At 46.1% G+C, this 23,535-nt stretch overlaps 1 protein-coding gene across 1 annotated transcript in view; it reads right to left on the bottom strand.

The window, feature by feature from the left end:
* Window positions 1–23,535, bottom strand: part of LOC131896189 (O-acyltransferase like protein-like) — a 49,814-nt gene that overhangs the window by 16,324 nt on the left and 9,955 nt on the right. The window contains exons 2-8 of the mRNA XM_059246779.1: window positions 23,198–23,337; window positions 20,504–20,582; window positions 14,554–14,695; window positions 12,666–12,889; window positions 9,960–10,139; window positions 9,148–9,250; window positions 3,793–3,894 (exon numbers count right to left, since the gene is read on the bottom strand). Of these exons, the coding sequence (XP_059102762.1) occupies window positions 3,793–3,894; window positions 9,148–9,250; window positions 9,960–10,139; window positions 12,666–12,889; window positions 14,554–14,695; window positions 20,504–20,582; window positions 23,198–23,337 (970 nt within the window). The remainder of the gene's footprint in view (window positions 1–3,792; window positions 3,895–9,147; window positions 9,251–9,959; window positions 10,140–12,665; window positions 12,890–14,553; window positions 14,696–20,503; window positions 20,583–23,197; window positions 23,338–23,535) is intronic.

Below are 23,535 nucleotides of genomic sequence, written 5' to 3'. Positions count from 1 at the left end.
CAGCCCTGGCTGTCCTGGAACTCACAGAGATCCACCTGCCTCTGCCTCCCGAGTGCTGGGATTAAAGGTGTGCGCCACCACCGCCCAGCTTGGGTTTTCTTATGAAGCAGTAGCTTCCAGCCCACCTCCTGATGTCCCACCCCTGCTCCATTCCAGTGCCCTTGCTGCCTGGCAGGCAGAGGAATGCTTGTAGCCTGCACATCTGACCCCATGCCTCTCCTGCTGGTGCTCTCTAGAGGGTTCTGTCCTGGAATAACCTCAGAAGAACGTGGAGAGAGCGGAGAGCGTGGTTGCCCCTGGGTCTAGTCCTTCACCTTCGCCCTCCATGACCTCACCCCGGCTGTTCTCCCCACACCCCCAACTTCCACACCCCATCTGCCAGCAAAGAGCTTGGGGGGAGGGGGGCTCCTCAGCTTCCCCAGCCACTCCAACCACACTCTGTCCTCGGGGCTTTTGCACTCTGTTACCCCTGAATGGATTGCTCTTGGCTTCTAGCATTTTCTTTGTGTGGAACATTCCTTTGCTTCTATCAAGATCCTGGGCGAAAGTCACATTCCCTTGTTCCCCTTCAGGAGGTCAGCCCACCCCACTTCTGTCTCCCAATTCTCACTTTATGGCTCTCAGATCACTGGTCTATTCTGTGTTTATTTGCATACTGCATTTTAATGATAGATTATTTATTTATTATGTATCTGCATTTACTAGAATGTAACCTCCACTGGAAGGATTTTATTTTTGTTGGGTTAATAAAATGTTGAATCATCAGATCTTAAAACCACGCCCGATACACAGTGGCCTGTGATGAGTTAATAATGAAGCCGTCTTAGCTATCTTGTCTCCTGTACTTTTTTTTTTCTTATATAGCCCAGGCTGGCCTCAAATTCACTAGGTAGTCAAGGCTAGCCTTGAACTCCTGATCTCCCAACTTCCATCTTCCGAGTGCTGGGGTTATAAGTGTGCCCTACCATGCCCAGCTTGTCACCTGTCCTCTTGAAGGGATAAATCCTAAATGAATAGGAACAACGAGTTCTGAATTCATAAATGAGAACATCCTAATTGCCAGGGGCATGATTATCCTGTCCCTGAGGATCTTGGGATGGGCAAGGCCAGGATGAGGTTAGTACCACCCACCTCCATTTTTCAATAAAGTTTTGGCTCAAGTTGGAGTCATCCTCCTCGCTCTGACTCAAATCCCTACACTTCCAGAGTTCTTTGTCTCAACAACGCCACCATGTCTGCTCAGCCTTATTACTCAGGTTGGGAAATTCACCTGCCTTTGAGTTCCCATGTCCCCGTTCCCACTGCCAGGGGCCAGATTCCAGGGTTCCACACTTTATCTTGCTCACAAGTCATATCATCATCACCCGCTCCCACCCAGTGCCCTTGTGCCCCCCAACCATGGCTCTCTCTGCCCGGAAAAAACTTTCTCCCATTTCCCAAGTTGTTCTGTTCCAAAACAAGCTTTCCACGCTCCTGGTTCCCTCACCCTGAACTAAGCTGTTCTGAACCTGGGGCCGGGGTGGCGAGCCCTCCATTCCAGCAAACCTCAGGCAGGACAGGTTGCTCAACCAGAGCCTCATACTCGAAAGACTCGGAAATCCTGCATTTCCCCTCCCATCCCCCACCCCTGTCACCAGGAGGAGGGGGGCTGCATGGATAAAGCTCAGAAGAAACCACAAACCACAGTGAAAAGAAGCAGTGCTGGTCTACTCCTAGCCCCTCCTCTTTCTTCGCTTACAGAGAGAAAGGCAGAAAAGCCTTGGGTACCAGCAAGAGCTGTGATGATGTGTGTACTCACTGGGGGCTTACTGTCTATCCTGAACCTTTCCAAGTTCTTCGTGTACATTTTCTCATCTCTCAAGAATCCTACAAAGTGACACTAGTTTCACTACCACCACCTTGATTTCTTTTTTTTTTCCTTTTCTTTTCTTTTCTTTTTTTTTTTTTTTAAGACAGAGTCTCAGGAAGCCCAGGCTAGCCTCAAGTTCTCCATGTAGCTGAGGATGGTCTTGAACTTCCAGTCCTCCTGGCTCCTTCTCCAGAGTGCTAGGACTCCAGGCAGAAACTATCACTCCAGATTTATGTGGTGCTTGAGACTGAACCCAGGTCTTCAGGCATTTGAGGCAAGTATTGTACCAGCTGATCTACATGCCCAGTCCCTAATTTCATTTTATAGATAAGAAAACTGCAGGAGCCCATTTTCAGGTTCCTCGTGGCTTTACCCAGCAGGTCTGCATAGAGAGGATGATTAGGACCACAGGCCTGAGTGCAGGTGTCTGAGATGGTCTGCACATGGCTGTGCTGGGGGGAGGTCTTTTGCTCCACCCCTTGGCATCTCTATCAATACCCTGGGGCAGAGACAGGAATAGGTTCCAGGCCCTCTTGATTGCTATTGTTTATTTTCTATCTGTTTATCTCCACATTCTAAATCCTTCTATCTAATATTTCCTGATTGCTCATACTCAAGAAAACTCTGGGAAACTGTGGGGGTTGGTGGGTAAACACCCCGCAAAAAACCTAAGTACAGAAAGGCTGGGACAGTCGCATTAACTGGTGCATAGTTAAGCCAGGATATAGGCCAGCAGTGGAACCATGGTATCTGTTCCTGCCCACGCCCATTTCCCCAGCCCTGGGGATCATTTTAACTGTTTCCTGACAGAGTGGTGGTTAGTTTTAATATCCATTCATTACAAATTAGAATCACTTGAGTAAGGGAGCTTCAACTCGAGAATTGTCCTGACTGCCTTAACCCATGTGGGAAGACCCACCCCAAATGTAGGTGGCACCTTCTGGCGGCAGTCCAGATACAAAGGATGCCAGAAGACATAGTGTTTGCCTTCAGTCCACTTGGCCTTCCCTCTTGCTGCCGAGTTAATTCACCCTGGTGCTGCTGCTGCTGCTGCTGCTGATTCCTTCACTGACAGCTGAACCCACATTTCCGGGTTTCCTTCATAGGCTGAAGACCAGTGGCTCTCCAGTTCTCAGCACCAATTTGGGACTGCTAAGTCACCAGCCTTGTGGTCTGAGCAACTGCCTGGTTCTCAGCCTCTCAGGTGTGAGACAACTATAGTTACTATTGCACTGAGAGTGGGTTTAGTAAATTCTTTTGATATATGACATGTGATATATATATTATCATATATGTGAATATATATGTATATATATAAATTCATCCTATTTGTTCTATTTCTCTAGGGAACACTCTATAGTGTAGTATAGCAAGATGGAATGCAGGGAGCTGGGTTCTGGTTCAGTCCAGCCATGTCTGAGAAAAGGGAGGGACTGGAGAGCGGGAGCTCAGGTGTCCTCTCCCTTTAATTCCAACTCTCTCATTACATCACTGCCATCACTATTCTGTACTCTAAACCAATATCAGAAGTACTTCTGCTTCAACCAACCACATATTGCCTAATAAGGAAGCACAACCACGACCCAAGCCTCACCTAACACTGTTCTTTGTCATGTGTTATTTTTATCATCAGACTGGCACGCTGACTTCCAGGATCACTTGCAGCTATACCTCTTCTGCAGAACACAGATCCCATGGAAATGGATAGGACATCTATGGAACTCGACTTCCAGCCAGCTGAGAATGTGTTTGCTGATGGAAGATACCAGCTTTCCATGACCTTTGCCATCATGGAAGTTGAACTATTTTAAGCCAGTCAAATGCAAACATAATTAAGGAAGAAAACTATTTCTTTCAAAGACTCTTTCTAAACAAGGTTAAACATTGAGAAATACCTATTTCATAGCCAATAATGAATTGAAATATTACATAAGTTAACCTACCTTGTAAAACGTTTGAGAAAGTATCTGAGCATGACTTTAGGGGTTATTCCCGTGTTTGTGTTCCGGTGCATCTTTAGAAATGACCTTGCACTTAACCAACCACTAAGAGAGAGAAGAGAGTAGCCTCAGAAGTCAGTTAGCAATAATAGAGTTCATCAGTGAGCTGCCTCGGTTGTCTCAGTCAGGACAGGCTAAGGGATGCTGCAATGACAAGGTAGCCCCACGCCTTAAAGCAGCAGACTTTTGATTCTGTGTTTTGTTTCACTTTGGTTCTGTTTTTCTCATACAGTATATTCATAGCCTGTTGGCCAAGTCTCAGAGTCTTCCTCACTATGGGCTAACGGGACAATGAGTGCTTACAAATGACCACAGCAACGAAACAAGAGAGCACTGGAGTGTCTCAACCCAACAACTCAATGTTCTAGCCTAAAGTGGCACATGAAAGCTGTTGGCATAAATTTTAGAGGGTTTCAACAGAAGGCTAGTGGCAATACGAGGTATAACTTGTTGATTGGAGCTGGTAATGTGGTCCATCCACAGACCCAAGCACCTGGAGCAGGGGTTCTCAACCTGTGGGCTGCGACCACTTGGGGATCAAACAACCCTTTCATGGAGATCACATATCCCCATGATATCTGATATACAGATATCCTGTATATCAGATATTTAAGATAGTAGCAAAATCATAGTTATGGAGTAGCAATGAAATAATTTTATGGTTGGGGGTCACCACCACAAGAGGAGCTGTATTAAAGGGTCACAGCATTAGGAAGGTTGAGAACCACTGACTTGGAGGATGAAAGGTCACGAATATTGGGCTAACAATACCAATATCTGCCATGCTGTGCTCTCTCTCTCTCTCTCTCTCTCTCTCTCTCTCTCTGTGTGTGTGTGTGTGTGTGTGTGTGTGTGTGTGTGTGTGTGTGTGCGCGCGCGCATTTGTCTCTCTCTTTCTGTTTCTGTCTCTCTGGTTGTATGGTTCATGCATGTTAATATGTAAATACATGCGCCCATGCTACTCGTGCAGAAGTCAGGCAAAGAAATCAGCGTCTTCCTCTGTCACTACCCCCCTTATGGCCTTGAGAAGAGTCTCCCACTGAACTAGAAGCTCACTATTTGGGGTAGACTGGCTGGCTAGTGGGCTCCCGGGATCTGCCCTCTCTGCCCCACAATGCTGGGGCACATGGCAGTCATGCCCAGATTTTTGATGTATGCTAGGGATTTGAACTCGACTCCTCAGGCTTGCAGGAGCTCAAGTACTCTTCCACACAGAGCCATCTCCACAGCCCTATTGGCCTTTTAAAGTAAAGCCGTGAAGGACTCCCAATGCTATAGCACCACACCATTTTCAAAATGCTTTCCCTAACAAGATTGTCTCAGTTCTCCGACCATACCCAACTTCCTCTAAATAAACATTTGTTGAGTAAACAGGTAAACGGATGTTTGAATCCTACCAGGAGCAAGAGGGAACCTTTTTTCTTCTTTTTTTTGGGGGGAGGAGGGTTCGAGACAGGGTTTCTCTGTGTAGCTTTGGATCCTGTCCTGGAACTCACTCTGTAGACCAGGCTGGCCTCGAACTCACAGAGATCCGCCTGTCTCTGCCTCCCGAGTGCTGGGATTAAAGGCGTGCGCCACCACTGCCCATCGAGGAAACATTATTATTCCTGTTTTTCCAAGCAGGTAAAGTGACACTCAGATTACTAATCGGGCTGCTGAAGAACACAGAATTCCAGTTTTGTTTCTTTGATTTTGAGACATGGTCTCACATAGCTCCCAATGGCCTCAAACCCCTGATGTAGCTGAAGATGACCTCGAACCCTTGATCTTCCTGCTTCTACCTCTCAAGTACAGGGATTACAGGAAGATCATAGATTTCTTAACAGGCACGTTCTCATAGTCAATTCACCACCCAAACGTCAGCTTTGAGTTACAGCTTGGTGGTGAGCAGGACTGTGAGTTCCTTCACCTTTTGGCATTCAGCCCTCTGATCCTTATGGGATTCCTCGGAATAGCAAATGTGTTTCCTGTTGCACAGCAAGGATGCCTGTGTTGGGCCCTACTTGGAAGGGATCCTGGTGGGTTGGGGAATGCCTCTTCGACTTCCTTTGAAAAGCAGCAAGCTGGATTCCTTATAATAGGAACCAAATGCATAAAAGACATCTAAATGAAAGCCCTGAGAGCTGGAAGTAGGGCAGCCAATTCTGATTCTGGCCTCCTCTTCATCTCAGGAAAGGATGAATCTGGGCCATTCTTTCTTCTCAGAGTGCCTGGCACCCACTGGCAGGCAGCCTTTGCTAAGCAGAGCTGGCTCTTGTTCCATGTGTGGGAATGTACTGTTTAGCCCACGAGGAGGGGCCACTAAAACGAGGGGAAACAGGCTGTGAGTCCCAGAGTCCTGAATGGACTGGGGAAGGGGAAATCACTTGTCACAGATTAGTATGACGCTAACCCAAGAGGTAGGAAAGGATTTCAAAAGAGTGGCCCAGCTCTCCTCCAGGGTAACTGGAACCCTGTTTTTTCTGTGTATCAGTGATAAGTATTGGTGATCAAGGGTCAGACATGAGACCCATGAAACAACTACAGCAGAGTAGCCCTAATCCGAAATGTGTGGACCCCGGTGTGGGTTAGCATTTGGGAATGCTTGCACACATCTAATGAGGTATTGGAGATGAGGCCCGAGACTAAGAACAAGTTCTACAGGTTATAGGCCTGAAGATGATTGCAGACAATATTTTTGGCACACCTACGTTTTGTCTGGGACCTATAACCTATAGAATTTCCCACTTAGGGTATTTTGTTAGCACTTAAAAAGATGCAGATTTTGACATATTTTGGGTTTCGGATTTCCAGGGATACTCAACTTGTATTCTTAAGTTCTGATTCTGACCTTAATAGTATGGGCAAACCATTTTGTTTCTGGACCTTGAATTTATTATCTGCAAAAATGACGATGATACTCCATTATTCAATAGTAACTGTGGGAAGTGGGAGCTGGAACGATGGCTCAGCCGTTAACAAAACTAACTGCTCTTCCAGAAGACCCAGGTTCAATTCCCAGCATCCACAAGGCGGTCCACACCATCTGTAACTCCAGTTCCAGGGGATCTGATGCCCTCTTCTGGCCTCCTCAGGCACAAGGCACACACATGGTACATGAATATATATGCAGGCAAAACACTCAAACATATTTTTTTAAAAAAATAATTTTTAGAGTAAATGTGAAGGGCTGAAGAGATGGCTCAGTGGTTAAGGGTACCAGCTGCTCTTCCAGAGGACCTGGGTTCAATTCCCAGCACCCATAGGGCAGCTCACAACTGTCTGTAACTCCAGTTACAGACAGGGGACCTGACACCCTTTCCTGGCTCTCCTGGGCAGCAGGCACATGTGTGGTATGCAGGCAAACATGCAGGCAAAAACTGTACCCATATACATAAAAATTAAATAAATATGTGTGGTATATGTGTTTTGTGTATGTGGTGTGTGGTGTACATTGTGTAGGTAGTGTATGTTATATATGTGTTGTATATGTTGTGTGTGTGAAATATATGTGTGTATAGTGTATGTATGTGGAATGCACGTGTGTGGTATGATGTGTGTGTTGGTGTGTGTTCATGTGAGTTGTGTTATGTATGTGTATATGCGTGATGTGTGTGTGTGGTATATGTGTGTTTGTATATGTGTATGCATGTGTATGTGTATAATGTATGCATATGGTGTGTGGGTATATATGTGTGGGGTGTGTGTGTTTGTATGTGTGGTGTGTGTGTTTGTATGTGTGGTGTGTATGTATGTGTATATGTGTGGTGTGTGTGGTATATACATGTATGTATATGTGTGTGGTATGTATGTATATGGTGTGTGTGTGTGTGTGTGTGTGTGCACACGTGCGGTGCAGGTACTCATATAGAGGCCAGTGTATCCATCCCCTGCCTGGCTTCTTACATGGGTAGAGGAGAGTTTAACTCAGATCATCCTGCTTGCAGAGGAAGACTGTTACCCCATGATCCTACTCCCCAGTGAGCCATGCACACACACATATACACCACAGATGCACACATCACATATGTGTAAATTTGAAATGAAAGAATATGGGAACCATCTGAAGTAATAACATAAACCCAGCACTTAGGAGGCAGAGGCAGGTGGATCTCTGAGAGTTCGAGTCCAGCCTGGTCTACCAAAAAAGTTCTAGGACAGCCAGGGCTACACAGAGAAACCCAGTCTTAAAAAAACAAATAATAACAAAATAAAATAAAAACTAGAGGGAAGCAGGCAATCACAGAATGAAGCTGAGGAATGGAAACCAAGAGACAAAGCAAAGAGAAACGTCTTTCTTCGTCTCTGACCCACTGTGCCCTCCCACTGCCTCTGCGCTCCTCCGCTCCAACACCCAGGTTTACCCTGTGCTTCACAGACCCGAGTGTGCATCAGGATCATCTGGAGGGCCGTGATACCCTGCACTGCTGGTCTCACCCTGCGCATCTGGGGAGGGGCCTGTGAGCCTGCATCCCCAGCAGGAATTATTCCAGGAATAAGAGGCTCACCATCCACAGTCCATATCAGCAGAAGGTATCTCTCTCTGCTTGCAATATTCCCAGACATTCGGTATTTACAACCCTGCCCTGGGCCACCCGGTGGACCCTACGTTACCCAGTGGCTTCTTGTGCCATTTATCAAACTCTTAATAGTTTTAAGAAGTTACAAAATTAAGAAAGAGATTGGGAAATTTTAGGTCAATCCTTTAAGAGAGTGTGACTCTGTGAGCCTCACACTGTTTTGTTATGTCTTTTCCTTCACATTTTGCTGGAGTGAGAACTGGAAATTTTAGTCTGAATCTACACCACTTCCTAGAGCTTGAGAACCACTGAAATGAATGATTTTAACAAACATAATCAACAGGTGTGGGCTGTCGAGATGGCTCAGCGGAGTGGTGTGCCTGCCGCCAAACCCGATGACCGGAGTTCAACTCCCGGAACCCACACGGTAACAAGAAAACTACCTTCTGTGAGATCTCCTCTGACCAGCACACATATGTCATGGCACACACATACCAACATAATACATACGGACACATACATGCACACACAAATAAATAAAAGATAACAAAAACATTTTCAAAATTCAACTTTCATAAAAGGCCATTTTTCAGCATCATTTTAACTCATGGACGAAGCTGAAGACACCCCAGAGGGCCGCTGTGACAACAGCCCTATCCAGAAATAACCAGAAGCCGAGCCCCAGGTGAATTAATGAGTGCCAATTGCCTTTTCCCGGGAAGGGGAGACTGACAACCCTCCCCCACACCCGCATCTCTTCACAAGCATCACAGCAGAGACTACACGTCGACCTCGTCACCTGATCAGGAAAAACGTATCCACCCCAACGTAGAACGGGCCACTCCGAGAGTAGAAGTAGAGCGGGTTTGCCGGCACTCTGGCCCTCCATTCAAGCACGTTATCTATAACAGATACGTAGAAAAGCAACGTCGTTTAGTTCAGCCGAAGGAAACCAGAGGACTTCACTTTGAGAAAAAAAGCAAGAGGTATGCTATCAACATCTGTTTGCATTGAGCTGTAGGAACAATGTCAGGGGTGACGGAGGCCCCCGTCACCCGGGCTGTGTGCTCCTTTGTGCTCTTATGATGCCCAGAGTCCTCTGGGACTCTCACAGCATGAGGGCAGGTGCCCATCATCTCAGAGTCTCCCTGTAACTGCCCTCGGTGACCCGGTCTCTAGTTCTGATTCACCTGCTTGGTCCCTTGCTGAGAGATGACCTTTGTTACAGGATGATGGACATTGAAGTGTGGATGAGGGACTTCAGGGTGTGGCAATGTCCAGAAATGGTGATTTTCCATGGATGTACCACATTTGGTTATACTTGCCTGGTCTTCAGTAATGGGGGGAAAGCTACTTCCTGTCTTAGTAGACAGAGGGAGCACACAATGGCCAAATATCACCGGGTACCTGATTTCTACCGAGGGAAGTGGCAGTGATTGCAGCCCTGGGAAACTTGGCATAGGAAGTCTCAGTGTGTCACTAGAACAGAAGGAAGGCTGGCTGTTTCTGAGACAGCTGTCAGGGTCCCATCCCATGGCCCACCACTAGCCCACATAGAAGGGGCTCTCTTTCCCATGGGTGCCGGAGAAGAAGCCGGTCAGCTCCCCATACCCAAAGACAGCCAAGCGGTCATCTGACTGGTGTGTCCCGAGACAATCCAAAGGAGACTCAGGACTCGGATCCCGTTCAGTGTCTGGCAGGTGCCTTCTGGCAGCTCTGGGGTACAGATGGCCGGCATGTTCTTTTGCCAAGAAAAGCACTGTAGAGCTCCATCCACGGCTCCTAGAAACCCTGAGAAAAGGAGGAGCTATTACCAGCCCTCATGTAAACCAGACCCATCCAGACACCACCCTAAGGTAACCCAAAACGCATGCAGAGACCTCAGACTCTGGCTCAAAAACTGGAGTGCTCAACTCAGGCTTCCCACAGTCCCCTCAAGATCTGTCTCTGGGCTCTTGTACCTGTCCTTTGGACCTTGACTCCCCCTACTATTCTTGACCTGACATTGGCATTCCATGATGCCTTGTGTTGCCCGAGTTCAGGCACCCAGGGACATCTTACTGGGTTGCCTCCTGGAGCCTTGAAATGAAAGAATGTGCCTAGTCTTACGGCAACTTGTTATGCCGTGTTCGGTTGATATTCCTGGGAGGCCTGCTCTTTTCTGAAGGGAGGAGTAGATCTGGGAGAGGTGGGGGGCAGGCAACTGGAAGGAAAGGAGGGAGGGGAAACTGTAGTCAGGATGTAATATATAAGAGGGTAGATAGATAGATAGATAGATAGATAGATGATAGATAGATAGATAGATAGATAGATAGATGATAGATAGATAGATAGATAGATAGATAGATAGATAGATAGATAGATAGGCAGGCAGAGTAAATGCCAAGAAAATTCATGCAGATCAGGGGGATCTCAGTTTAGGGGAGGAACCTAAAGGCCATGCTGATGCCTGATACTTAATACATATATCTGCTTTACGTCAGAGATGGGTCCTAAGATGGGCATCTGAGGTCCAGCCTGGCATTGTTGAAAGCGGTGGAGGTGTGCTGTCTGTCAGTTCACTACAGTGAGACAGAGCCTCTGGAACACAGCTGGGCCTTGCTCAGCAAGATCGGGGCAGCCCAGCAGGAGGTCTTGGCACAGGCCTTCTTTTCTCTCTTCCAGCTAAACTACAGAGACTAGGGAAAGGGGGAATTTAGGAGGCAAGCACATACTATTGCACCAAACTCCATCACCTTACCCCATGCTGTCTCTTATTTTATATAGGTGGAAGTCGAGGTTCAGAAAGACCAAACAATCGGACCGAGGTCAGGGTTAGAAGTCAAGGCAGCTTTGACTGGGAATAGCTAAGCACCTCTTCTCTCTACCGTGCTGAACTTGGACCTGTCTATAGGACAGCCAGGTGCAGAGAAAGATCGACAGCCACATCACAAGAGGCCACCATAGGCTTCTGGAACCTGGGAAAGCCCATCGTGACATGTGATGGGGTTGTAATATAACCAACAGAGTGGGCTTACCTCCAGGGCTCTGTGCTGATACTATGTGTAGACTGACATTGCCCCCCTGCAGGCAGATCTGCACCCCATTCAGCATGGGAACTGGTCCCCAGAACTCTATGCCTGCTGAGCACCCTTTCAGACTAGCTCTGTCTTTTATTGCTTTTTTGATATTGGGGTTTATGTCAACTGTTACTATAATTAAGTCACTGTCAATGCTGATTTTGTGTAAAATTCAAATAAGATCAGAGAAAAATCATTGCTATGCTTCCCATGTGGGACATACTCCTTGAAGCTACTTAATTACATATTCATCTTTACCCTGCCAACTCCCTGAGATTTTTGAGTTTTTTTTTTAAGCCCCTTTTAGAGCAAGGAAAGACCATTTTGAAAACCTGAGGGGAATTGGTTGAAAATTACTCCATATAGATGAAAGGTATTTGCATGAACAGGTAATTTTTGAATGGTGTGAAGATGGTAAGTATGTAGGTAAGTAGATAGATAGTCGATAGGTAGATAATAGATGAAGATAGAAGATAGATAGAAAGATAGATAGATAGATAGATAGATAGATAGATAGATAGATAGATAATTATCACCTATCTATCATCTATATATCTATGTTTTTCCCTTCCATATAAGCAGGTCGAAATGAAGTTGATATTCTCTCTCTCTCTCTCTCTCTCTCTCTCTCTCTCTCTCTCTCTCTCTCTCTCTGAGTCATAATATGTACTGGTCCTGGCTGGCTTCAAAACCACAGAAGATTCTTCTGCCTCTGCCTCTGCCTCTTGAATTTTAGCATTAAAGGAGTATGTCACCATGGCCCTTGAAACTAATATTCTTCATTATTCACCAAAGCATAACGTCGAGGGCCCAATCAAATCATCATTTTGTTACATTGGGGTTGAGTCATCTATTTCGGACTCAGATACATTGATTAGCTTTGCTTGCACATTCACCCCTGGCAGTTGTACATGAATTTACATAAATCTATAGAACTAAAAATAGCCTTGATCATAAAATCTGTTCCCAGGGGCATAACTACAGTGAGCCCCTTAACTCTCGACTGACCCAGGCTTTGGTCAGCACAAAAACACACTGGATAATTGTACCCGACATAATTCATCATTGTTAGTGACTTCGCCTTGCCTTAGCACCCTGGTGGTAAACAAAGACTGAATTGTAAACAGTGGAGATCCAGCCTCTGCTGACATTTAGGAGCTGCTGGGCATTCACTAGAATCCAAACCGGAGGAATTATTTTCCAACCACACACTTCTCTAGGTCATTTCTCTGGGGTGGTCCTAGTTTAAAATGCTTACTTTTTCCTCTGCTCAGGGGTCGTGGCGGGGAGAGATGAACTTGGCAATTGGTCTGTGGGCTCCTGCTTCTTTGCCCATCGCTCTCCACATTTCTCAAAGGCAGATTCTCACAGCCTGCCGAAGTCCCATGTGCAGGTGATGGCCTGAGGTCCAAGCCCCAGTTCCTGGCCACCATGTAAACAGTCCCCACCACAGGAAGGACAAGGCCTAGCAAGGTGATGAACCTGCAGAAAGAAGACACCTGGCCAGGCCTTCACATAGCACCAAAGATGCCAAGAAAACAATGCCATGCGAGACAAAATCACCAACTGGACATGGAGGCACTCCTGTAACCCCAGCATATAAGAGGCTGAGTCGGGAGGCTCCTGAGTTCAAGGCTAGCTAATATACAAAGAAACATGCTGTCTCCAAAAGAAAAACACACATAGGAATACTTAACAACTTAAGAAAAGGGGCTGAAGAAAGTTCAGGAGATAAGAATGCACATTGTTCTTGCAAAGAACCAGGTTCCATTTTCCCAGCACCCGCAATGGGGGCTCTCAACCTCCTGTAACTCCAGTTCAGGTGATCTAATGCCCACTCCTTCCATGACACCTACACACCTATGGTCCACATAATCTCACACAGGCATACACATACACATAATTTTTTTTAAAAAAATACATCTTTTAAAAATTCTAAGAATAAAAGTAATGGGGGAAAAATCACAACAGAAAAGATGAATAAATTTCACTCACTCTCCGCTTAGAAAATTATCGTAAGTATCACTTTTCAGCATTTGGGCTCAAGTGGAGTGAAAATTATTATAAACAGACAAAACAAAACCAAAACACTGAGAAAAACATTTGTAGCAGTATATCTCAGGATAAATAGCCCATATAAAGATGATGAACTTGAAAAAAAACAACAACAAAAAAAAAGAAAAGCTCAACAGAGAGAGAGAGAGAGACAGACAGACAGACAGACAGACAGAGAAGAGGGTGGAAATTTTACAAAAGAAAAATACAAGTAACAAATAATCTCAGGGGAAAAGAAACCTTCCTCCCCGGTTTTTAAAAAAGACATGACTTAAACATCTATATTCACAAGGATGGCTTTGATCCTGGTGAGGAGCTAATAATGTAGCATGTATGGACATCCCTGCTAAGGCACTATAAACAAATGGTTCAGTTATCAAGACCTAGACTTATACTTCTTTTCAATGTGTGCCAAGAAATAATCAAAATACAGAAAGGTAAAGGGCACTTCGGTGCAACAGTCAGGGGAGAGGCCAGGCTTCCAAGCAGAGAAAGGGGTTTTCAGCTCAGGACCGACTGCAGATGGATGCATTTGCTGGTGGTCCTGGACCCCACTGAAGTTGGGGCCTGGTCTGTGCCCTGGAGTGCTTTCATTTTCCTTGTTTAATGGTATCTCCCTGTATTTTAGTCAACACAGGATGCTGTAACAAAATGCTGTGGGCTGGTAACTTATGATGATGATGATGATGATGATGATGATGATGATGATGATGATGACTGAAGCTGGGAGTCCCCAAATCAAGTCACCAGCAGCAGACTTTGGGTTTCTAGTTGACTTCGCATGGTAGAAGGGGTGAGGTACCTCCCCGGGTACCTTTTAAGAGGACACTAATTTCATCTGTAAGGGTGGTGCATCAGGGCCTAGTTACCTACCCAAGGCCCCACCTGACTCCATCACATTCGGGATTAAGTTTCAATGCAGGAATACTGGTGTGGACACCAAACTCAGATCACTGAACTTTGAACCCAGACTGCATTGGCCAGTCATCATTCAGTGAATTAAATCCAACACTAAATGCAGTTGGTGAGAGAGGTTGATGAGAGGACACTGACATCACCCCCAGCTGGGTACCTCTGATGCCCATACTTACAGACACACGGAGGCAAACGTATCCAGCCGAAACACCCCAGCAGCGCATCTGGCCACACTTTCACAAGATGAGGAGGAAGAGTTTTTTGTAAAGAGGGAGAGGGAAGGTGCCAAAAATGAAGTATTTCTGAACCTTAGCATATCTGCCAAGAGAGAAGAAGAAGCCATGTTACTGCATTAGACCTTTCCGAGTGTATTCCTCTCATTGAAACACAAAGCTGGCATTTTAACGTGCATTGGCTTTCCAAGGCTGACGGTATTTTTAAGTTGCGTCTATACCGAACATGTACAGACTTTTCATCATTATTCTTTAAACGATACAGTATGACTATAAAATAACTATGTGCATAGCCTTTCATTGGGTGTTATAAATAAGCTAGAGATGGTTAATGGTGCCCAGGAGGATTGTGTACGTTCTATGCAAACACTATGAAATTTTATATAAAGGCTTGAGCATCTGTGGATTTCAGTCTCCTGGGGGTCTTAAAACCAATCCACCATGAATACCAAAAACCAAATTTATCTGCTTTATGAATAGTGGGAGGGAAAATAAGAAACAAAGATCCCAAAAGGGGGAAGAGACATGTGTCAGGGATTGAAAGTGAACACTGTTCTTCCAGAGGACCAGAGGCAGTTCCCACCATCACATCAGACAGTCCACAACGTCCTCTAAGTCCGGTTCTAGGGAATCTCACACCTTCATTTGGCCTCCACAGGCACCTGTGCATGCATACACACACACACACACACACACACACACACACACACACACACACACCTTAAAAAAAATAAATGCTTAAAACATAAAAAGACGCTGAAAGCCACGTTAGGGTTTCTATTGCTGTGACAAACACCATGACCAAAATACAAGTTGGGGAGGAAAGGGTTTATTGGGCTCACACTTCAGCATTGCTGCTCATCACTGAAGGAAGTCAGGACAGGAACTCAAACAGGGCAGGATCCTGGAGGCAGGAGCTGATGCAGAGGCCATGAAAGGATGCTGCTTACTGGCTTGCTTCCCATGGCTTGCTCAGCCTGCTTTCTTATAGAACCCAGGACCACCAGCCCAGGCATGGCACCACCCACACCCACCATGGGCTGGGCCCTCCCACATTGATCACTAAATGAGAAAATGCCTTACAGCTGGATCTCATGGAGGCATTTCCTTAGCTGAAGCTCCTTCCTCTCTGATGACTCTAGCTTGTGTCAAATTGACACAGAAAACCAACCAGCACACCACAGAACTACTAGGCATTTGACCCAAGCAGAAATGGACCAGACTCTTCTGAACTCTCAGTCCATTGATCTCTCACATCCCTTCTGGCCCACAGCCCTGGGAATGCTAAATCTAAGAAGGGGCTGGGACGGACTCCAGTCTATTTGTGAGCAAGTCTCTACAAGAGAGACAAAAATATTCTATAAAAGATGGAACAAAACAACGGAAGGGCCGGGCGGCGGTGGCGCACGCCTTTAATCCCAGCACTCGGGAGGCAGAGCCAGGCGGATCTCTGTGAGTTCGAGGCCAGCCTGGGCTACCAAGTGAGTTCCAGGAGAGGCGCAAAGCTACACAGAGAAACCCTGTCTCGAAAAACAAAAAAACAAAAAAACAAACAAACAAAAAAAAAACAACGGAAGACAGCCACTCTGGGATGGGCACCATTCAAAACCGAAGCTCAGAAACACCGGCTTAGGACAGGGCTGATGAATCCTTGGAAGAATTGATACGTAACGATCTTACTGGTGAGATTAGTGTTCTGTCTCAAATGTTAGTGAGACTCAGAGTGACCCAGAGTGTGAAGGGACAACTATTGGCCCTCTCCCTAGAGGCTTCGGAACTGGAAGTCTGGGAGTGATCTGGAATCTAGACTCTTGCAACTCCCCAGGGCCACACTCAGAATCAGGACCTGGGCCAACGTTGAAGACACATGGGTTCAAATAGTGGTAATACCAATTATTAACAGCCACAAACACCACAGTTCACTGAGTGCCTACAAGACATGAGGCATGGTTCCATCACTATTTGTAACTCTTACCAACCTACGAGAAGTGTCCACCTTATCTTACACATGGGAGAATTTGCCTCGGATACGTTCATCACATTGAACATACTAGTGAAGAATACAGTTTCAGGAGGCTGGAGAGGTGGCTGTGAGAGAGCATGATGTTCTTCCAGGGAACCCAAGGTTCAATTCCCAGCAGCAGCAGTAGCAAAAAAAAAAAAAAAAAAAAGAAAGAAAGAAAGAAAGAAAAAAGCTGCTGATGGCATTGTCATAGCAACCAGTGACTGGAAAGGTCTGAGGATGAGGATGAAACTGACTACTCAGAACAAACAGACCCAGATAAGGTTGTACCTTCTACCTCTGCCCCACCATCAAAGCTCACAGGAAGCCACGGAAACAGAAAGGACCAGAAAACAGGAAGCACGTTGGAAATAACGCTCTTGATGAGGTTGTCCATAGTTCCCTGCAGATGCCTCACCAGTTTTTAGTCAAAGAACTTTCAGGAACTATGAAGAAGATCCTGGGATAGATAGGCTGGAGAGATGGCTCAACGGTTAAGAGCACCGACTGCTCTTCCAGAGGTCCTGAGTTCAATTCCCGGCAGCCACATGGTGGCTCACAACCATCTGTAATAGGGTCTGATGCCTTCTTCTGGCCTGCGAGTATATATGCAGAACACTGGTACATAAAATATAAAGAAATTAAATTAAAAAAGAAGAAGATGATCCTGGGGGCTGCAGTGTGTGTGGCTGCCACTCTTATGACTCGATAGTGACATCAGCAGTGGCGCAGTGGAATGCTTCAGTAACTAAGAAGCAACAAGAGACAATGTTTCAATAAAAGATTACTGGACAAAAAAAAAAAAATTTCCTCTTGGATCCTAGATGACTCCAGTTTCTCAGTCAGCGCTGGGAGAGGCGAGGGGAAACTAGCCTTGGCTGAGCCCCACAGGTCGGCTTGATTCTTTTAACAGGTGAGGGGGTTCGAAGTCAGCCAACCGTCAAAGAGGGTAATGATGGGAAAGCCTGGTGAGCCTTGAAGCCAGGCAGTTCAGATCTCAAACAGTGTGAGCATCATAAAATGTCAGCACATTTCTGAAGGACAGACTTAGAGTGAGCCCCTGAGAATGGAAATGTGTAGCTCCAAATTGTTGATGGCAGATCAAATTTGCTGGCCCTGGTGTTAAACAGAGCATGGTGTGTTTGCAAGCCGAGGAGGTACTGTGTATCTACAACCCAAAGAGACATGGTGTGTCTATAGGCCAAAGAAACGTGGTTTGTCTCCAAGCCAAGGAGGCAAGGTCTGTCTGTAAGCAAATGAGCATTGAGAACTGCTGGCAGGTCCCAGCTCAGGGAGAGGCCTATGCTAGACTCTCCTAGGTGGTTCCAGAAGAGATCAACCTCATCAACACTTGATTTCAGATGTCTGCTCTCCAGAACTGTGAGAAAATAAAATTTTTCTGAAGTCATCTGAAGCACCACAGTCTGGTGATAAGAGCCTTGAGAAATGAATACAATAAGAGATTTGCAATGAATTTTCTATCTTTTTTTTTTTTTAATCTAGCTTTAGTCTGGACTCTGTCTACCCTGGGATGACATCATTTCCTTCTCAGGAAGCCATGCACATTCATTCCTTTTCTCATTACCATAACCAAACATCTGGCAATAAGTAACTGAAGGCAGAAAGGAACGATTTTGGCTCATGGCTTGATACAGTCCCTCACAGCTGTGACAGAGGGAGCGTGAGGCTGCTTGCTCACATGTCTGTGGGCCCGGAAAAAGAGAATGCAGGCACTCATCTTACTTCCTCCTTTCCCCTCTATTATTCAGTCTACACCCCGAGCCACACATTAGACCAAAGACTCACATTCAGGATGAGTCCTCCTATAACCTCTAGACACACCCTCCCAGACACTCGGAGGTGACAATGGAAGTTAACTATCACATCACGCACCGTCTGTTAGTTGAAATGCTCTAACATCCCATGGAAACCACTGTGCAGCAGGTCCTCCAGCCTCTGGCTGCTGGTCGTCCGTCCCTCCTACCTATCCAGGGTTTCTCTCCCGGTCTCTCTCTGTCTTTCGATATCTCTCTCTCTCTCACCGTGCCTCTCTGTCTCTGTCTGTCTATTTCTCTCTCTCTCTCTCTCTCCCCCCCCCCCCCGCCCCCCAGCAATGCTTTGATCATCCTGCCTTGGCCTGTCTGCCCCGGCTGCTCCTCTTCTGCTCCAGCGAGCAGAACCTGTGCCAACAGCAGCCACCTGGCATTCCTGAACTGCTTGCCCCCACATCTGGAGGGGAGATACTAGCAATTCCATCAAAAGGCTCTAAGAAATAACTGACAAATCCTTTCCAGATGGGGAAATGTTCCCCAGGGCAAAGAAGCTCTGATCTCAAGCCCTGTCTGTGCCAAAGCTGGAGAGAGGTTCTGCTGTCCAATTCTAATTTCCCCAGCACTGCCTGCCCCATGTCAGCTCGGCTCACCCTAGCCTGGGCCGGTTCTTCTGGTTTCTCGCAGAGCGCCTTCTTCATGTCTCTCTGAAAATGAGTGTCTCAAAATATCTTTTTTTTATCATCGTTTCATCCCATTTAGTCAGCTCTGGCTAGCCAGCTTAGCATTAGCTAGAAAAACTGGAGTAACTGATAAATCTCCTAAGCCAGGTAAATAGTTACACTTGGGGCCTTGATTACTCATTTGAAAGGCTAATGTCATAGTACCTACACCTGTCTTTGTTTTTAGGCTATGCATCACTTCTCCATCAAGAACCCAAATGTGACTTTGATTTATAACATTTTTTTTATTTGATTTGTAGTACTGGGGCTAGAACCCAGGGTTTCACAGCTGCTGAGCGAGGGCTAGGCCTCTGAGATAGGTCACCAGCTCTTCTTTTTGATACAAAAATATCTTGCTCTGTAGCCCAGGCTGATCTCAGATTCATGACACTCCGCCCTTATCTTCTGGAGTGCTGGGGTTGCGGACATATGACCACAGGCCTGGTTTTTTGTTTGTTTGTCTGTTTGGTTGGTTGGTTGGTTGGTCGGTCTTGTTTGTCTTTAAACAGCACATGAAACACCAGGCTAGATAGATAATGCGCCCAAAGCTGTGAGTGTTGTTATAAACTTAGAGGACAAGTTAAAGTCACTAAAAATAGCTGCGCTATCAACACTTTGAAGGAGAACTTAGTCATGAGCTGTTAGTTCTTTTATAAATGACCAAAATTAATATCAATCACTAGTGATAAAAACAAATTTTAGGCTTTAAAGCGCTTGCTTGGACAATTGTGAAAGACTTATAAAAGATCAAACTAGTTTCCATGGGCTAAAATGTCTTCCTCTGCATGGCCAAATGTCAGACATGATTGTGAGGTAGGACGTTAGGAGCCCCTGAACTTCAGAAGCTGTCTGTCCCCTGCTACAGAGACAGGAGACTGATGCTCGGGGGAGATTAAATGATTTGCTCGGGGTCACACAGCTGGGAAGTGACAACCAGGCCCAAAGGCTGGGCTCTCAGAGCTAATCCACTGCAACCTATTGGCCTCACCCAATCCAAGTTCCAAATGGCTTCCTGACCCAACAGTTGGCAGCCACATGGGCAGAGCAGAGAATTCACAGTATGGAAACCAGACACCGCCCACTCCTGTCTCCAGGCCTAATGAGGCAGCTGTGGGGAGACCGTTTCACTTTCCGTCTTTATTACATCAAGATCCAGCAGTTATCTACTGGCTGTTGTCTTTCTCTTCCTTCCCCAGGCCTCTCCACCACCAGCCCACCACCTCTGTTCCCAACTTTCCTCCCCTCTGTTATTCCTAGTTAGGCTGACTGACCAAGATGAAGAGCCGGTGTGGTCCTGGAGGCCCTGGAGGTCCTGAAGGTGCCGCCTTTTTTGTCTCTAAGCCGTTGGAATTTTCAAACTTCATGCTGAGACAGCAGTTTGTGTTTTTTTCCATACTTACCCAGCTGAGACATCACGGTCACATCCTCTTCACCGCAAGAGTCAGGGACACACACACCCACACTATAGTCTGCTCCATCCTGGGAAACACAATGCCACAATGCCCTTTAATGTTAGTGCTTACAGTATACACACATGCCTCTGTGTGTGTGTGTGTGTGTGTGTGTGTGTGTGTGTGCGCGCGCGCATGTGCTCAAATGGGCAAGCAGGGCAGATATTGATACAGATTGTCCTTCTCTGCTCACGCTCCACCTTATTTTTTGAGTTAGGGTTGAGCCTGGAGCTCATCAGTTTGGGCTAGACTGGCTAGATAGGACACACATATTGCACACACACGCACACCACCCAGGAGCTGAGGTAATAGACCTCACCCAGCATTTACATGGGTGCTGGAGAATCCCCCCATGGGTCTTCGGGATTCTGAAGCAGTCACTTTCCACACAGAGTCATCTAATCAGGTCCTTGTTTTGTCTTCTGAGGCCAGGCCTAACGTAATTCAAGAAATCCTTGCTTTCCTAATCCTCCTGCCTCAGTCTCCCAAGTGCTGGGATTACAGTCATAAGCCACCACAGGCATGATTGTTTCTCAGGAAGGCTGTCACTACCCTATCCTACAGCAGGCAGGAGGGGAGAAGGACAGAAGGAAATCTGTTGAAAGAAAAAAGGATTCTGACTTCTCAAGACAGGCTCTTGCCAATACAGGATGGTCCAGGTGAATGTAGCTTATCAGATGTACCTAAATTAGGTTGAACACGCACCCAGGTTCAATGTCACAATTTAAGAAGTTTTGGATAACTTACTGGACACGTCCCTCCTCCAGATTAAAGGTCAATGGTTTTGGATAATTTACCCCAGCAGTGCATTCCTCCTCCATATTAACGGTCATAAAAACTGGCTCCCCTAGAATTGTCTAAACAGTGGTCAACTTGCAGTTTCTGAATAACATGGCACATATATCAAGTCAAGATTTTTATTTCTAAAAAGCCAAGTCAACAACTAGAATGCCCATCTTAATAAAGATAGGCCAAATCATAAATACCAATTTCTGAGCAAGTTCTTCAAAGCATACAATGTATATGACGGTGTAGGCCTGACCTACTCTGATAGCAAAACCATTCGTCTGAAAATGACCCTTAAAGAGCCATCCAGACCTTCAGTGGGGCAAATGAGGCCCAGGAACCACACCCCCGTCTCCATGGCTAACTGCTGGAAGGCTCGTAGAGCACCAGGGACAAGAAGCCCGTTTCCTTCCACTTCAGACTGTGCTTTCCAGCCAGACAGCAATGTCATTTTATCTCAGCTGTGTGTGACACATGTCAAATCAATTTTGTATTTAATAAAAGGTTGCGTGATGCCTAGGTTTCTATCTGAGCAGTCAGAGGATTGATATGCTTTAAAGGTAAGTCAAACCAATTGTAAACGGTGAGCTATTTAAAAAGAATTTTTTTTAAAGGACACTAAGTTGGGAGAGGGTGGGGATGGGAGGTGGATCTGAGAAGAGTTGGGGGGATTGAAATATGTTGTTTTAATATATGAATGTATGAATTATGAAATTCTCAAAAATACTAAAATTTTATATTATTTTAAAAAGATAGAGTGAGCCCGAAAATGTTAGTCAGCTGGGTTAGTGGGTATTCAAAAACTACAGCTCGTCTGCTTGGATCACTCAAATTCACATTCAGAGCTCCATTTCTGGGGCCAGGGCTACAGGTAACTGGACTCCAGGTGCTGCTCCAGAAATTGATGCATTCAGGGGTTCAAGCTCAGCCACTAGGTTCTGACCCTCTTGGTTTGATCCACACTCCACCGAGCAAATGGCTGCTTCCTTGGTAGAAAGGATATAAAGTTGAAACTTGCAGGGTTAGGGGGGGTAAGAACTCTGAAAGCTGAAAAATGGCAGAGATCCCCCGACAGGACCCCAATGGAGTAAACTGAGATGGGCAGAGAGACCTACCAATAAGCCCAAAGATGGAAGATTGCTCTTCAAATTGCTGGCCACCTTTGACCTTGGGTCCTCCACTTAAAGGTCAGCCAGGAGGTCTCTTCCAGTGTGGAGGGAGGAATATCTGGACAAGCCTACATGGTTTTTGACAAGGGCGTCCTATGTCACTCATTCCAAAGAGGTTGAATATATTAAACTAACTATTAAAATAACGTTTCAGCTGGGCATGAGGGTAGATGCCTAAAAATCTCAACACCTGAGAGAGACAGCCCAGAGCAGCATTTCTCAATCTGTGGGTTGCAACCCTTTGGTGGGCGCAGGGCAGGGAGGGCGCTGAACAACCCTTTCACAGGGGTCCCATATCATATACCCTGCGCATCAGAAATTTACATTACGAAACAGTAGCAAAATGACAGCTATGAAGAAGCAATGAAAATAATTTTATGGTGTGTGTATGTGTGGAGGGGAGAACCCACAACATGAGGAACTGTTTTAATGGGCCATAGCATTAGGAAGGTTGACAACCACAGGCCTAGAGGATCAAGAGTTCACAGTTCAAAGTAGGGCTAGGTTTGCAAGTTCCCGGTCAACCTTTTCTACACAGAGAGCTCTTGTCTCAAAGAAGCAGAGGATCACCGCTTCTGATGAGGCCTCTTAGTGTCTTTTTGTGGTTTCAGTTAGGAAAAGCAATTGATGGAGTCACGTTACGATGTGTGTCTTACATGCTGAGAGCACACGGGTCCCCTCCACTCACCTGCAGTAAATGAAGCTTGCAGTACTGGCCTCGGAATCTTCCCTCGGGGGCCCGGGTGGAAAGGCACTCGCTATAGGATCCCAACCTGTCCAGGTTGCCACTAAGAACGTTGCTTCCAAGCTTCCCCACCGAGTCGTACACTGAATTCCAAAGCAGAAGTGTGTAAAATTATTTCCTTATGCCACTTGGAAATGAATTATGAGGACTTGAGTTTGAATGCCCAGAGCCCATGTGAAAAGCTTAGTTGGGAGCTTGTACCTGTAACTATGTGTGTGGGTTTCAGCAGAAGTCAGAAGGGGGCTTCTGATCCCCTGAAACTGGAGTTACAGGCAGTTGTG

This window comes from Peromyscus eremicus, chromosome 19 (assembly GCF_949786415.1).
Source record: "Peromyscus eremicus chromosome 19, PerEre_H2_v1, whole genome shotgun sequence".
NCBI classification, from domain to species: Eukaryota; Metazoa; Chordata; class Mammalia; order Rodentia; family Cricetidae; genus Peromyscus; species Peromyscus eremicus.
The sequence above is the reverse complement of the archived record's forward strand: the minus strand, read 5'-3'. Positions and strand labels throughout refer to the sequence as shown.